Source organism: Cheilinus undulatus, linkage group 2 (assembly GCF_018320785.1).
Source record: "Cheilinus undulatus linkage group 2, ASM1832078v1, whole genome shotgun sequence".
NCBI classification, from domain to species: domain Eukaryota; kingdom Metazoa; phylum Chordata; class Actinopteri; order Labriformes; family Labridae; genus Cheilinus; species Cheilinus undulatus.
In genome coordinates, this window is record NC_054866.1 from 7,504,047 (window position 1) to 7,521,376 (window position 17,330).

The 17,330-nt window shown below is 40.7% G+C and overlaps 1 protein-coding gene across 4 annotated transcripts in view; it reads left to right on the forward strand.

Moving 5' to 3' along the window:
• fli1 (Fli-1 proto-oncogene, ETS transcription factor) overlaps positions 1-17,330 on the forward strand; it is an 89,846-nt gene that overhangs the window by 55,815 nt on the left and 16,701 nt on the right. For all 4 annotated transcript variants that reach the window (XM_041802757.1, XM_041802768.1, XM_041802777.1 and 1 more), the window contains one exon: positions 6,980-7,048. In XM_041802757.1, coding sequence (XP_041658691.1) covers positions 6,980-7,048 — 69 coding nt within the window. The remainder of the gene's footprint in view (positions 1-6,979; positions 7,049-17,330) is intronic.

Below are 17,330 nucleotides of genomic sequence, written 5' to 3' on the forward strand. Positions count from 1 at the left end.
CAACCCTCCTCCACCCCAGCATCCACCTGTTGGCTCCGACTGGGGGTCTACGCTGTTATCTTTTCACTCCTCAAATTCTGTATATAAAAATCTGTGAGGAGCGATCAAGTTGGAGCCTGACGCCAAACATGTCATGTTGTCATAATAAATGCTTTAACAAAGTACACCGTGAGATTACTGACTGAGATGTAAATAGTGTTGTAAGATACCAGTCATCTTTGTGGAGACTCTGGTATAGATCCTTTTATAAATTGGGACAAATTTGGAAATTGGGATAAATTTGGACTTCTATGTCTTTTAATAAAGACGATGATGATGAAAAACAGAATGCAATGATTTGATTCACAGTAGAACATAAATAACATATCAGATGTTCATACTGACACATTTTACAACTAAATGAGCTCATTTTTAACTTAATGGTGGCAATACGTCTCAAAAAACTTGGAACATGCTACCAAAAGCCTGGAAAAGTAGGTGTTACTAATGAAAAACAGCTGGAGGCGCATTTTGCAACAAATAAGGCTAACTGGCAATGTAAAATGCAAAGACTTAGAATACCCCACCATCTAAAGCAGGGCTGGAGAATTAATCCAGATTTAGATTAAATTTCAATAAATCCTAATGCAATTTTAAAATCGCAGAAGATGCAACAGTCATATGTTTACCAGTTAAACACATTTTTGAGACAGAGATGTTGTGAGTCTCACTTCATTCCAACATTGTGGTGTCAATTCTTCCTTCTTTCATTGTTTTTGTAAATGTTTGTCTTATAAAAAAAAATGAGAAAGTCATGAAATCATAATTCCCTCTTAAATGTAACAGTTTATATCCAGTTTGCAATGAGTCAAAATAATCTAAATTTTTTAGAATTGTTCAGCATTAGTTGAATTCAACAAATATTGTGTTTGTTACAATCAAGATTGATTAATAGCTTGTTTGTAGAGAAAAAACATACAATTAGGAACGTAAAAATAATTGTAAATTAATTGCAATCGCAATATTGGGAGGAAATTGCATTTAGAGTATTCTCCCAAAATTTTCAGCCTTAGTCCACAGTCCACAATATCACCAAAAGATTCAGAGAATCTGGAGAAATTTTTGTCAGTAAGGGCCAAGAGCGAAGGTCAGTACTTGATGGTGGTGATCTTCGGGCCCTCAGGCTGCACTGCATTAAAAACAGGCATGATTCTGTGCTGGATTTCACCTCCTGGGCTCAGAAACACTTCCGGAAATGACAACAACACAGTTGGTCATGCCATCCATGAATGTAAGTTAAAGCTGTATCATGCAAAGAGCCATGCGTGAACTGGATCCAGAAACGCCGCCATCTTTCTCCAGGCTAAAGCTGATTTAAAATGGACTGAGGCCTTACTTTTTTTGAGAAGGGTTGCTGCCATCAAATTAAAAATGAGCTAATATTTTTCATGAAATGGTAAAATGTCTTAAATTAAACATCTGATTTAGTTTATGTTCTATTGTAAATAAAATTTGGGTTTGCAAGATTTGCAGATGATTATATTTTGTTTTTATTTATATTTTACACAGCACCCCAACTTTTTTGGAAAAGGTGTTCGATGTAAAACTTGTTGAAATGATTTCAGTGTTGCACAACGGTACATTCTGAACAGTTTTGGTGCATTTTAACACCACTGTGATGATTAACTACTGCAATAGTGAAGTAAACGTACCTTGTTGCTGTCCACCATTGCTAAACAGTCAGCTGTCTCTCTCTCTCTCTCTCTCTCTCTTCCTCGTACGTACTCTCACTCTCTCTGTACAGCAGTCGTGATTTTCTCTGCGGGGTGGTTTGAGGTTTTCTCAGCAATGCTGCCTGTTTGCCCGTCTGGGTCAGCCCACATATGTGGCACACAGTAGGAAAAGGGTTAATGGCCCCTTCCTCCTCCCCTCTTTCCCTCTCCTTCATTTTTTCTGTCTGTTCATCTTTCTCCTACACTCTCTGCCTCATTCCAAAGATGGCGCGTTGGTGGCTCGTTTGCCCCTGCGCGCTTACACTCTGCGTGTGGAATTATTTTTGTACGGGGAGCTGCGTTTGATTGCTGTGCAGGGACCTGGCCTCATACAATGGCTCCCCTGTTCTGAGGCCCCCAGGTTTCTAAACTAGACCCAGAGCCTTGGGGGTGCCGTGGAGTAGGTAGAACTGGGAGGGGTGGGGTGTTGGGAGGTGAGAATACATTTGTGGAGCACCCCACTCCCCTCCCAGCCACCCCCTAAAAAAACAGACCCCTGGTCTGCCACCATGGGCCCCTTACCCCCATCCCTCCTGCAGCACAGCCACTTTGGTCCTGCATCAAATCTCAACTAAAGCACATCACAAATCTAACGCTACCTTTGGCTTTTTTTCTTCTTTTTCATACGATGCCATTCAGAAAATAAATCCCCCTTACTCAGCAGCTTTCTGTAGCCATCGCAGTGCTAAATCTTAACACTCCCTGCGTAGTAGCTGCTCTTGTGTTTTCTCTGTGCATTTTTGGCTCTGTTTTTCCACTCGCTGATTTATGCCCGGGGGCAGCTAAAATTAAGAGAGCATTTTGGTGCCGCCCAGGGTGCCTGTGTAAGTGGAGGAATGCAGTGCAGAGTTCTGCTCCATAAGGTGAAATGAATAGGCAGCCATATGCAGACTCTCTCCTCCCTGACTTTATTATTCAGGAGGAAGGATTGCAGTTAAAACACGGACAGGCTCCAGGATTTTCCCTCCTCTTAAAGAGCTGACTGTGTGCTAGATTCACTCTGTTTGGGACCACATTTATGCGTCATGAATTATTGTAGTAGACTATTTTAACGGTAAAAACAGGAGCACAATTTTAAACATGAAAAGAGCTCTGTGTCCTCATGAGCTGAACCCTCTACTGCCTCCTGCTGGCTACTTTAAAACAAAGTGAGCTTTTAACACAGTCATCATACATCCTCATACAGCTTTGTAAATAATGGTCAAAATGTCTGATTCTTAACACTGTAACTCCAATCTGGATTGGTTTATAATGGCTAATTCTTCTAAAACCATTTGAGAGCAGTGTCAGTAGACTCACAGTCATATTGTGAGAGTTGTTTATATCTTCTACTTTAAATATTCACTGCTTGATGGCATCATCCAGGTCTGTATGTTAACACCTGTTGTCTATAGGACTGGAGCGACAGGGTTTATAGTCATGAAGCACAAGACAAAAAGATAATAGGATGATGCTGAAAACATCTGTGACAGCTGTAAACCAAAAGTAGTGTAGTTCATCATTTAGGCAGACTGGCAAAAAGACATTAGTGTTGCATGCACACAAAAAAAACATGAAAAAATGGCTTTTTAATGCTGAAACCACTACCAGAGGAGGGCAAAAGACTCCTATTGCAAATCTAAGTCAAAGTCAAAATGTTTTTAACCAGGGCTGTCACAATTAATGGCATAATCACAGTTAATTAAGGTCCTAATTGGTGCTCACATTTTTAAATCACTGATTGTCCCTTTCAGCACATTTTGGTTGAGCGAATGCAGCATCTCACTAACTTGACACGCCAGATGGATTTGTTTCACACATCCATCTGATGAACCACTCATTGACAGCGTTTGGGAAAGGGCAAAGCCTTTGAAAAAAATCTTGGAGGGTGATTGGATGAACGTTCTGTCAGTCACATCTTTACAGGCCAATCAGAGCAACAAAATATGTGACATAGCCACTACCGAGGAGTAAATTGATACAGAACTGCAGAACTCGAACCATGGCGACTGTAGACATGTCAGTACACGACTTTTGTCGTTTTTGAAAAGAAAACAACTCACTGCTGTTCTTTGTTCTTCTTTTAACAAAGAAACGTCATCAAGTTCTGATAAACTGGCGCTTTAGCAGCATCCACGCTAAGCTTTTCCACCATAATTGCACTGACCTCTTGTTGCTGCTTGCTTACGTCACAGCTCTAAGTACTGCCCCTTCGTGGCTGATTGGTCTTGTCACTTTCTAACTGGACCCAGACTGTTCATATGGGAGCTTTGCAAGATGGATTCACCAGTGAGAAACACAGGCGTCTGCCATCTGCTTTGCAAGGTTAGCGTCTCCCTGCAGCCACAGTGATGTAAGGTGTCTTTCACACTAGGGCCCTTGTAACGATTTCAAGTGCACTTGAGCCCAAAGTCCAGTTCGTTTTGGTCCATGTGAATGCATACAAACCATGCCCAGGCGCTGAGCCCACTTGGGGAGATCCTCTCAAGCACAATCCAAGTGGAATCTGGCACAGTTCCAATGAGATGTGAATGCAGCTGCATCCAGTTTCAGGACAGAGTGTCGATCAGCTGTATGACATCATTGTAAAAGCCAAACTGTTTACCCTGGTGCAACAGTGTACTCACATTTTTCCTCAATACAAGGCGGAAATCATCAGAATCAAGTCAACAAACCGTCTGTTATGACTCGCCTTATGGATGAACACAAGTTGGAGTCAGTAAGGCAAGATGGACAGACAATAAAAGTCTCCTGTCCCCTTAAGAACGTCTGTATGTTTGCAGCGTGAGCCAATTTGATCATTTTAAAAATGATCTAAAAAACATCCATGGTCAAAACATAAAAATTATTCGCTCAGGTCATGACCTGAGGGGTTGCCATGGTAGCTTCTTCTTCTTTCTCCTTTTTGGCAGGTTTGTAAACCAGCATACTGCCACCTGTTGTATCAGACTGAGTACATACACAAGGTGATGTAAAAGCAAACCAGCAGGGAGAAGTACTGAAATAAGTCCTCTGCTGCCCCTGACTGTCTTATTTCATTTTAAAGAACTCACAGACAGCTCATCGGACAAGTCTAAAGTCATCTGCTCTTTGCACAAGATGCTTTCTCCATGGTTAAGTCTTTACAGTGCCTTTCCAAAAAAATCTACACTCAGTACCAGATCAAACAGAATTTTAGAGTTTTTGCAAATTTATAAAAGAGTAAAAACTGAAATATCACATTCACATAAGTATTCAGACCCTTTGCAAAAATAGTTGAAATTCACCTTAGGTCCCTCCCTTTTCTCTGGATCTTTGCTGACATGTTTCTACTCCTTGATTAGAGTCTACCTGTGGCAACTTAAATTGATTGATTATGATTTGAAAAGGCACACACCTCTCTAAAGAAGGCCTCACAGCTGACAATGCATGTCAGAGCAAAAGCCAAGCCATGAGGTTAAAGTGTCTACAGAGCTCAGAGACAGGATTGTTGCAATGCACAGATCTGGAGAAGGCTTCGAAAAAATCTGCTGCACCCAAGATCACAGTGGCCTCCATAATTCTCAAATGGTAAAAGTTTGGCACAACCATGACTCTCTTGTTGCCTGGCCACTGAGCAATGAGAGAAGAAGGGTGTTTGTACTGAGGATGGGCTTCTGAAAATTTTACTATCTGCATAAGGCATGCAATTAAAACTGCTTAAGTTTCAAACTCCATAGTGTTTAAGAACAGTGGGTCCTGACTAATGTTGATAATGCACTGTAAATGAACAAATCCATGTATTATCTCAGAGTAAAAGTAACCTTTAATGGTGGTAACATGAAACTAGCCTAAACCTGTCTTAACTCTGAGGCTGTGTGAGGCTGTGTTGTTCACCTCTTAACCATCACTGTCACTTTCTCATCTCTTTCTCTCTCCATAGCCTTAAAAAACAAATGACAGAACATACAGTTTTAATAAAGAGAAATGTGAATTACTGTATATATCAACATATGATTAGAAGTTGGTGCAGAGGATGAGCACTGTGCCATTTCCCTTAGAGTTGCTACAACAGGGCGAGACAGAGGTCACAGAGAGGGAAAGGTGGGGCGGTAATGGGGAAGTAAGCCAACTGTAACTGTTATGAAACATCACATATGTGACAGACCTTTACAAAACAGTCCAGGTCTGTGGCAGGAATCCTCTTCACAGAGATGACCACCTGTATCATGCTCTGTCTGTATCAGATGCAGCTGGTGATGTGCTCACAGTCATTGTCAACATTGGAGCTATGGCTGCGTGCAATGAGGGAGGATCTCGTATCTAAAACAACAACAAAAAAAAAAAAAAAAAAAAAAGGATGTTTCATGTCTAGAGTCCAGCTCAAGGCTGCAGTTTCAGCTATGCACTTCTCTCTCTTTAACAAAAAAAGCAGCTGTCTGTCTCATCACACTGGTAAAATAAAATAATCTTTGCACTGACTGATATTCTTGTAGCATGTGCACCATATATCTTGCACTTTGCAGCCTTTTCATCGGTTGGCTAACAGTAATTGCTACATGCTAAATCCTACACTATGGCTCTAAAAACCTTTTAGTTAAGGCACTCTGTTGAGTTAAAATAGAAATATTATAATTACGTATGTGAAATGTGGTTAACTAGGCCATACTTAAACCAGTTTAAAGTTAATGTCGGCTTTTTGTTAGAGCAGTCAAAGATTTTCTTTTAAATTTCTGAATTTATTTAGTTATTCATGACTAATTGCATCCCTTTCATTGCATTTAAAAAATCCAATATTTTGTGTTTATAACTGTTTTTGGCTCATTCTTACTACATGCCTGCTTTTATAAGTAGAGATTTTAATATACACCACAGAAAAGGAAACCATAAAATAGTAAAATGGTAAATGTTTGTTAATACAAGGTGCAGATGAGCATTTAATTGTCCACTGAGCAGTCTGAAAGTTTCTTTTTTTTTTTGTTCAGAGAGAAATATGGCATTAAGTAGAAGTGGTGAACTTATTTTACATCACTGTGGCTGCAGAGAGAAGCTGCAGTGGCTCAACCAGTTTACTAAAAGGGGAAAAGCATGAGCTAATTGCAATTCAAAAATGTAATGCACTAATTGGGGATCTTATTTAATTAAGATTAATGCAATTTATCTTGAGAGCTTTACTTTTATACCAAAAAACAAATGTGCACAGCTATGAATTGATTTTAAATCTCTTAAAAAGTGGATTTTGTGATGTTATTTTTGTCTTACCATCTCTCCTTTGTCTCTTTGTATTCCAGGTAGCTCATCATTATCCTACAACACACCATCTCATACAGACCCATCCCCACGCCTGGCTGCCAAAGATGGTAAGGACCCTGTTTATTCAAGTTTTTCTGAGCTGTAATATGCATGTGTGTTTGGTACACTGGGGCTGGTGTTACAGTTAGAAAGAGGCAAGGTGAGACTGTGGCCCTGAAATAAAAAAGAACGAGTTTAATGAGAAGCTCACCCTGTGGGAACAATAAAATGACAAATTTTGAGACAAGCAGAAACAGACAGTAGCACTGAAAGTGCTCACATAAAAGCAACAAATCCACACCTGAAGCCCAGCTGCCCTCGACTACGCTCGGTGCAGGTGCACCTTTTGTGATTCCAAAAGCAACATGTGCCAGGCTGCTGCAGCAGCTACCTTTTTTAGAGAGAGCCTCTACCTGTGAGCACACACCATGTTTATAAAAGGCACTCTGAGGATAGAGGTAAACTAACAAGTGGACAAAAGCTGGGTGTTGATGTGGCCTTTCTGCAGCAATGGGGCTGAAAACAGATGGTAAATGTGGTGATTATGGCAAAGAAGGGGCACATAAGACTGGTGAATGAAGCTGTTTGTTGGAGGGATGTCATAGAGGGGTGCTAAAGCAACAGAGTGGGTGGTAAACAGAGAAGAGGAGTCTGAGTAAAAAAAAGAGCCTTTTGTAAAGCACTTTAGACTGCAATTGGATTTCTGAAAGGAGCTATATCAATAAAGCTTGATTGACTGATTACTTGAGTGATGTGTTTGTTGCTCTCTACAGTGTGTGAAAGTGAACTATTGTAGCAAGGCTGACTCAGCTCCACTTTTAACCATTTTGCAATGAAAACATCATTACGTTGTTGAGGGTTGAAGATTTTCTAGCCCTTACAATTGTTTTGGAATCACGCTGTTACCTGAACAACACAGAATGCCACAAATAGAAGAACACTGCCGTATTCATGATTTGCATGATTTTATCAAAATAATCCAAATAAAAGAACCATACTGTCACAATTTTTAAGTATAAACCCAATTTATGGAAGTCAAAAGATAATGTTCAGCTTTAAAGAAAGTACAAAACAGTTGACTTCAACATCACCACCACAAAACTTTCAACTTTTATTTCACACTCTTACTCAGATTTGCGTATCCTGCGTATTTGGGCTACTTTTGATGTACTGCCGCAGGGACATTTTTTGTCCGCGGGTTGAATGAACCCATTTTTGATGTCTTGTGTATGTGTATCTAATAGGGGTGCACCGATCGATTGGCCAAAATCGGTATCGGTGCCGATTTCCTTAATTTTAGGAGATCGCCAATCGGCCGATCCTTGTAAATGAAATCGGTGGATAAGATCAGTTTCATATGCCTCTGCCTACTAAAATGTGAAAAATGAAAGACTAAAGGAACTGATATAATTTAGTAGTTTGGACAGCAATGGTTTAAACTTTTCATTTATATTTGAGAGAACTATCTCATGTGCAGTTAAAACAACAAGTTTGTATTGTTTCACAGGTATTGTTCAATGTTATTCAATAAAATAAGACTGGAACATTGAAGGTGTATGCTGTAAGTTATAAAAAAATCGGTATCGGCCAAAATCAGAATCGGCAGGTCAGGCTTTTTAAAGATCGATGATCAGTGATCGGCCAGAAAATTACAATCGGTGCACCCCTAGTATCTAATATCCAAAGCAGAATAAAGTACTTTATTTACCCTCTAATGCAACTAAATCAACCAGCAGAAAAGCAGGAAGACACGGCACACAACCAAAGATTCTCTGTGCCACACTCCCACATAGACATACACGCCACACACAGAGGCAGGATGGTATAGCTTTTACTGGCATAGTTTGAATTTCAGTGTTGGGCATGGTTTTGGGCTAGTTTTTATCTGCCATTGGGCTAGTTTTGTCACCCAGACCTGGCAACCCTGCTCTCACCTCTTCTATAAATGACTGTCTTCCTAGTGCAAACTACAAATAGCAACGTTTGAGTCAGGGTACTTAGGGCAAAAAAACAAGCAGATGGTTAGAATAGATGCTAGAATAAATGCTAATTCCACTGACTAAAACTGTGACTAAAAATATTAGTTGGCTAAATTGTTTCCATGAGGAAGACAAGACTAACTAAAATATATCTTTGATGACAAACCTGCTACTAAAAAGCTGTCTAGTTGAGTTTATAATTTAATTTTGGTCTGACATCCTGAATTCATGAGAGAGCACAAGCTGTTAGGCAGGTTGAATCTGAAGCTCTTCTGCCTGTCAGCTGTAGAAAGCAGGGATACCAAGTTTTGCAGGGTGCATAGAGAACACAAGTATGATTTTCACCAATGTCAGGCAAAGAGAAAAAAGTTTTGACTAAGGTTTCGACTTTAAGGACGTTTTAGCGACTTGATTGGACTTGAATGGTGTGATTCTTTTATTGACTAAAGCCACACAGGGCAAAAAGAAGAGACTAAAGAGACTAAATTTTAAATATCTGTCAATAAAACATTGCAATGCACAACATGCATGTTCAATGTGATGATGTTTGACACCCACTTAATAGAAGCTGCGTCTTATAAGATGTCAAAAAAAGCTTCAAAATTCACAGGTAGGTCACTTACAGATGTAACAAATGAAAAGTTGAATCTCTAGAGCTTTAGTGGAGACTTTACACCGGGCATCTAACCACAAATGTGTCCAAAATCCTCCAAACTTTGAGACGGTGGAAACAGTGGTGCTAAAATGCTAATTCAGCCTCAGTCTTAAGGCTCATAATGCAATTACTGCAGTTTCTTAATGCAAGTCAGGTAATTTCTTATGCTCTGTGTGTCCTAAAGTTATCAATGGGTGTTTTTTAGAAACTTTTAAGGAAACTGGCAAATGCAGCATCTTGGGAACTGTTGTTTGTCATAATAATGCATATTAGATTTTTAGGGATTCATTAAGACACATTAGGCAAAAGTTTCTCTCTTTTTTATTATGTGAGCTATTGCTACTATAGCTGAACATCAGCTTACTGGATCTAACACTTTAATAACCTTTACTATTTTTACTATACAGCTGTAAAAAAAATGCAACAGTTAGGTGAGGCCTGCTGTAATGTCAGTAGTTGTGGCTAAAGTCTTCTAAAAGTCAAGCAGAGTTTCTAAGAACAACGCCCACAGCGGCCCAGGATGATTGTCTCTTTCCTCTGGATACCTTTTCACTCTACAAACATTACTTTGTGCTGACACAACGGCAGCTTGCTGAAGGCTACGCTGCATATCTGTGAAAAAGAAAAGCTACACATCCTTTACATCGGCTATATGGTGTCACCACCAGAGACGGGAGAAAGGACTGCAATAACAGTGATAGCCTCGCTCACAGGATGAGGGGCCCTATCAAGGCCGACCGAGAGGAAACACTAGGTCTGATAAGTGTCCGAGAATGCCCTCTGCCTCTCGCTATCGGCCCCAGTGGTGAGCATTAGCAGGCTGTGTACTTGTTCTCGCCCCGCTTCAATACCAATAGAGCAATGGGCAGGCCAGATAAGATTCTGCTCAGTCACCCCCGACCCTGCTCTTCCTGGTTCTCAGCGCCAGGTATTTGCACTGGCAGGAATAGAGGGTCACTCCCTTCAACAGCATTTCCCTTTCACAAGAGGTGACTTCTATTATGGGCTCCAGTAACACTGGCGGTGCCTCTGACTGTGTCTCGTGATCCCAGATGATCTGCTGAGAGAAACCTGGGTCTGAAACACGAAAGGACCTATTATCAAATTATGTGACTCATTAACTTAAAACCTACTATGAAAAACTGGTCTTAAGGAGCAGCATTTCTTATCACTAAGTTTGAGTTTCAAAAGTTTGAGCAGGAAAAGCTGAAAACTGGAATTGTGAGTTTGTGATTGAACATTAGAAGAAAGTCTTACAGCAGGAGAATCCTTTATGGACATTTTCTCAGAGCAGCATTGCCAGATGTTCCAGTTCATATTGCCTTTAGAGAACAGTCAAATACCATTCAGGCTCTTTGGGGTAGAGTAAGCACAAGCATGCAGCAGGAGACAACCCTTAATCTGCTCCAGACTTGGTGGTGTAAAATGCAATGTTATGAATAAAAGAGAGCATATAAAACACGGAATGCAGCAGCTATGAAAGGGTGTGTGTCTGTGTCTACAGTGTGCCTGTGGACAGGCCTGTGTGTAGGTGGGAAGCTGACTGTCTCACATAGCATCTGTTACCCTTTGAATATGGATCGCCTTTGAGTGCACATGTTGAAAAGTTTCTCTATTGTTGTCTAGTTTGTTTTTATCTATCAAGACAACTCAAGTCAGACTATATGTATGCAGAGCATTTCTAAAAACCGGGGAACACACATGCTGAATGCTTCACATCTAATCAAACATTACATTAATCAGTAAAACATTTGTGCAGTCAAAATCTGGTGCCAGTATGTGTGATGCCTTGTTACTACTGCAAACCTGTCTACAAATGAAATAAACCACAAACATAATACAAATATTCAGTTTTTCATCTTCCAATCCTATGAACGTAATAAATTCCCCATAAGGTAAGAACTATAACATTTATTACATTTGTGGGAAGGTAAAAATATAATAATTTCCCATAAATGTAATATGAACATGAAAAATCTTTATGATCATCTGTTGTTTGTGTGGCCTCAAGTCAGCTACAGTTCAAGTTACATCAAAAAACAAGTAAGGTCAATTTTTGTTCGGCATGAAACAGGAAGTAGTTTTTAGAGTTTTTAAAGGTCTCATATTATGCAAAGTACACTTTCCAGGTTTGATTGGCCCTCCCTGCTTGTAAGAAAGTTTCGCCTTCCTCTCCTGATGAAAGTAGCGGTCCTCCTCTCAGCTGAGAAGAGACCCCTGAAGAAACTTTAGGATATAAAAATCTTAATGAGCTCGCATTTCTCACCGAGGTTTTCACGTTTCACTTGTTGCTCATAACAACATGGAGAACGCACTGAGTGGTAGATGCGAATTTTGCAGTCCATCAATGTTAAATTTAACCTGACACGCCAGATGGAAATGTTTCGCACATCCATCTGGAAAACCCTCAATACTAAGCGTTTGGGGAAGGGCAGAGGCTTTGAAAAAAGCTCGGAGGGTGATTGGATGAACGTTCTGTCTGTCACGTCTTTATAGGCCAATCAGAGCAACAAAACATGTGACATAGCTGCGACTGAGGTGCGCGTGCGCAGCTACTGAGGAATAACGTGAACCATGGCGACTGTGGGCATGTCAGTACAAGACTTTTGTCATTTTTGAAAAGAAAACAACTCAATGCTGTTCTTTGTTCTTCTTTAAACAAAGAAATGTCATCAAGTTCTGATAAAACTGGCACTTTAGCAGCATTCATGCTAATGTCTTCCGCCATAATTACACCGGCCTCTTGTTGCTGTTTGCTGACGTCACGACTCCACCATGCCTGATAGTACTGCTTCTGGTTGCTGATTGGTCCTTGGTTACGTTAAATTGTAGTTTTTAGCACACATCACGTCTGTAACATCCGCCTAGGGAAAGTGCAGTCGGATTCTTTAATCACTACTGTTCTCCTTTTCTATCCTCTTACTCCCACCTTTCCTTGACCCTGTTACGTTTTTCACCAAGGTTAAGGGAAAGGGGTTAGAAAAGGACTTTGGTAATTTTTTGGACTTTTCAAACGGACCCTCTCTCTCCCCTAGACTGTGTTGATTTTGCAGGTAACGTGACTTTGGAGACCAATCAGACATGTCTACCCTACCGTATCATGTGACTTTGGGGACCAATCACATTTTAATTTAGTTGACATTTTTAAATCCTAGTAAATTTAAATTTAAGTTGTTGAGTTAAATTTAATGAAAATAAATTTCTGAACGATCTGGATACACATTTTATATGCCTGAAATGTATACCTCAAAAAGACTGATAGCCCAATATTTTATGCTTTCTTCGGTATCGGTAAATTTACATCAAAAAGTGTGGGTATCATATCGAATTAAAAACATTGGCTACCACTCATCCCTAGTACCTAGGATAGGGCTGTAGTGCAGTGCTGCGGAGAGATCACAGCATCTTGGGGTTGACTTTCACCTGTCTGTACTGGTGTTTCAGCTACTTAAATTTCAGTTGTAGCTGTTTGCATTTGTGTGTTTTGTTATGCAGAGCATTTTAGATATGCATTTGTGTGAGACAGCCATGGAGAATAACCCCAATGGGATAAAAACTTTATTCTGAAGACTAATAAAAAGACTAAATTTTAAAAAGCTGCCAACATTTACACTGAATTGGGTTTTAAAGCCATCTGCTGAAAGAATTTGGGGATATGGAGGGATAGAGGGAGATGTAGAAAGAGAAACAGACAAATATGCAGAGCAACAATAACGAACAGATAAATTCACAACTGCAGCCCTGTAAAACAACCATGTATGATAACAGACTCATCGCCAATACCTGGATGTGAATATCTGCTTACAGCACATTTGTCCTTCCTCTGGCAGTTTTGTACCTTTTTTTTTCAAGTTTAAGCATCTGTTTGTGTCGCTGCTATGACATTTTGGAAATTTCTAATTCCTAGCGAGGACACTCATATTCTCCGCTGCTTCTTTCCTCGGTGAACGAGGACAGATGATTCACCCCCGTGAATCTATTTATTTGCTGCCACGTCAAACTGGCGATGCATTTTGGTGTTTGTGCGAGCTGCATTAGATTTACGAGTTTTATTTTGAAATTCAAAGAAGGGTCAGACAGTAATACTGCATGTGAGTTTTCCGTTATTCCTGCATGTGAGCAGCATTGCATCCTGACTTCGTCTAACTCCTGTTCTCTGCTCCTCTCATGGCTCTGTCCTCACACAGCTGGCTTTTAAGGCACCTGTATTACGGGTATTAAAAAAGTTTACCCTGTCTGGGTCTCTCTCCTTGGCCCAGACTGCAGGTTAAAAACAGTCCATGACTCGACTATCGCCTTATCTTCTTTTTCTCTGTCTGCTCACCCTTTAAGCTTGTTTCTCTCCCTCTCTGCCTATCTCTCTCTCTCCCTTACTTTCTATGTCTCTCTGCCTCTCGCTCTCCCGCTCTGTCTAGCACTCCGGCCTTGTTTTGACTAACTGGTCCTGCAGTCAGAGTCTCCCAGGAGCGTGCACCACACCCCAGACCAGAGTGGAAACTGGCTCAAGTCTCAGTCAGAGCGAAGCCTGGAAAAATGAAGGCGAGATGGAGGAGGGGGGCTCTATGTGTGCACATTTTGGTCTGTGTCTGTGTTTGTATGGCTGGCTCGCCCTGAGTACCCCCGACCACTTGGGCTTTGCACATTTTGCCTCTGCAGCTTCTTCCTTCTTGTCCATGTTCCCTTCAGCTTCCCTCCCTTTCACTCTGTTCACTTCACCCCAAAAAGAGTGGCTAATATTTTATCATGCCTATTCTCACTTGTAGGTAGTGATTCTGGTGGTTAAAGTAATATTCTGCCCACCATATGATTATTAACATGTGAGGAAGCATTACCAGGCATCTCATCCAGCCCATACCAGACGGTAGCAGGGTTTGCTGCCTTTATTTTCTTTTCGAATTCCAATGTTGTGTTTTGTCTGACTCTTTTTTTGTTATTTTTCTTCCCCCTCTCTTACGTTTCTTCTTCTCCTCTTTCTCTTTCAGCTTTTTCATGCACCAAGCCTCTCTGTCTCCATCTTCTGCCCCTTTGCTGGTTAATAAAATCTCTTTCTGTGCCTCCAGACAGAAAGTAAAATTTCATTCCTCTTCACTTCTCCCCCATCGTGCTCCGTCCTGTTTATTACCCCCCTCTTTGCACGTGTGGAGGTAGCCCTGGTGTATTTTTTGGGGTGGTGGGGAGCAGTTGAAGGGAAAGAGGGGGGGTGGCGGCTGGCGGTGAGTAGAGGGGAAAAAAGGGCCAGTAAAACAAAGAGAGGTTGTCTGCAAGCGAGGCAGGCAGGAAACGCAAGTCTCCCAGGACTCTCCCCCAGTCGCTGCTCCTTGGCTATCCTGCCGGCCCACACCAGATTGAACCTGACAGCACCGCTGAGCCACGGCAGCCCGCATGTTATTTGTCCCTTTTTCTTCCTCTTTTTGTCTCACTCTCCATTACTCGTCTTTTTTAAATCAATTTATTCCATTTTTCTTTTCCTGTTTTAACTTCTCATAACTTCCATGACTCTGTGGTTTATGCACCGTCACCTGTAGCTCATGCACTTTTACTGTTTTTATTATCCCTCTTTTCATCACAGAAACCCTCCAGTCATCTCCAGACAGGACTGGGAGCTTTGCTGAAAAAGTCAGGGGGTAAAAGTTGAAAAGTTGGAAATGAGTTAAGAGATCAAGAGGCCTCTTAGCAGCAGGAAGTTTTTGCATTAATGGAAAAAGGAACACAAAGCAACAAAACTTCCTTTGAAAGAAGCACAGGACACGTAATTGGACTTGAAGCGTCATTACGTTTTTATCTGTGATTTAAGAAAAAGCTTTGTTTGGTCATATCTGTGTTACTGCAGTCTTTCTGACTTTATCGTCGTTTCTTGTCACCTTTTTACAACTACCAGAGGGTTCAAGGTCCCGTCCACATGGAGACGAATTCAGGAGTATACACAAAAGTTTTTTGTCGTATCGGCATTTCATCCACACAGAAAGGGAATTTTGGGAGATGTGAGTGAACAACTCTGTAAACGCTTACTGTTTTGTCTCCGTGTAGACAGCCAAACATCTCTTTCTTGAAACGATTATGTCACACATAATGTAGTCTACGTACGCCGCATGTGAGAGTCAAACCAAAGCAACAATGGCGGATTACAGGTTTGTGTTCGTGCTGCAGATGCTATTGAGCTTATTATGGCTTTTACAGCAAAATCTGATACCCCTTTACCACCACAGAGAACAGCACACACCAGATGTTCTTAGATCCACCACGGAAAAAAAAACAGACCGGCGACTGGGAGAAAGTTTGTGGCCTTTTCTGTAATCTTCTTCTATCTCTTGGTGCATTTCCGTGGCAGCATTAAGGTGCCACTTACAGGCTTGGCATATATACTACAGCGTTTCCAGTTGTTTTCAATGAGCAATTTCCTGAAATTATCCCATATTAACGGAAAACATATTTTTTCAGAAATGTTTTGGTTTCGTCTCTGTGTGGACAAGGCCCTAGTCAGCCTTAACTCAATCCACATCAAAAAACATAACCATGGTGATTTTTGTTTGCCATGAAACAGGAAGTAGTCTTACAACACTGGCAGAGCCATGAATCCAGGCTAGGGCTGTCACGATATCAGATTTTCACTTCACGGTTATCGTGGGCAAAAAATGTCACGATAACGATATCACGATATCAACAAAAATTTTGAAAATAATGGGACAATCAATCAAATTTATCTTTAACTTTATTTATGTTGTGTTCTCTCTTTTAGCAGATGAATTACACTCAAAATACCTAAGGAGGTACTGAGACAATATGAAAACAGTAACTTTACAACTACATATAAAAAGTGCAATTGCATGTGATAGCTAGTTAAAAGGTAGTTTTATCGAGACATTCATCTTGTGTTACATTGTCAAAGCGTCTGCGTGCTTGTTCAACCCATTCTTGTTTGTAATGTCTTTGTTCAAACCGTGTTGCTAGGTCTGAGGCTTGAGCCTGGTAGTCCTCATCTGTGCTGCAGATGCGACGGATGCGGCTGAACTGAGAGATGGGAAGACTTTTCTTGAGAGGAATGGGGTGGAATGATTGTCCATGCAGTATAGAGTTTCTGTCTGTACTTTTGCGGTACAGGTTGGTTTCTAGTCTATTACAGTTTTTATAGATGAGAATGTCCAAGAAGTTCATTTTAGATGCATTAAAGTCCATAGAGAATCTGAGATGATGATTGTTTGTGTTAATGAAGTTGTGAAACTCTTTCAGTTGGGCCTCAGTACCTGTCCAGATGAAGAAGATGTCATTGATGTATCGTCTCCAGTTAGAGATGAAGGAGAGGTAAGGGTTGCGATGAGGGTTCATGATAAGCTCCTTTTCAAAATGTCCACAGTAGAGTGAGGCAAAACTAGGGGCCATTTTTGCTCCCATGCTAGTGCCTGATACCTGAAGAAAGAAGTCAGAGCCAAAGAGAAAAAAGTTCGATGTAAGCACAATCTCAATAAGATCCACTAGACATTGAGTGCTAGGAGTGCAGTCAAGACGTTGATAGAGAAAAAACTCAGCAGAATGTAATCCTCCCTCAAAAGGAACATTAGTGTAGAGTGATTCTATGTCCATAGTTACCAAAAAGCAGTTGTCACTCAGTTGGATCGATTTAATCATTTTGATGAACTCCATAGAGTCTCTAATGTAGGATGGTAAGGCAGTGACAAGAGGTTGGAGAAAATGATCAACGAAGGCCGAAATGTTCTCTGT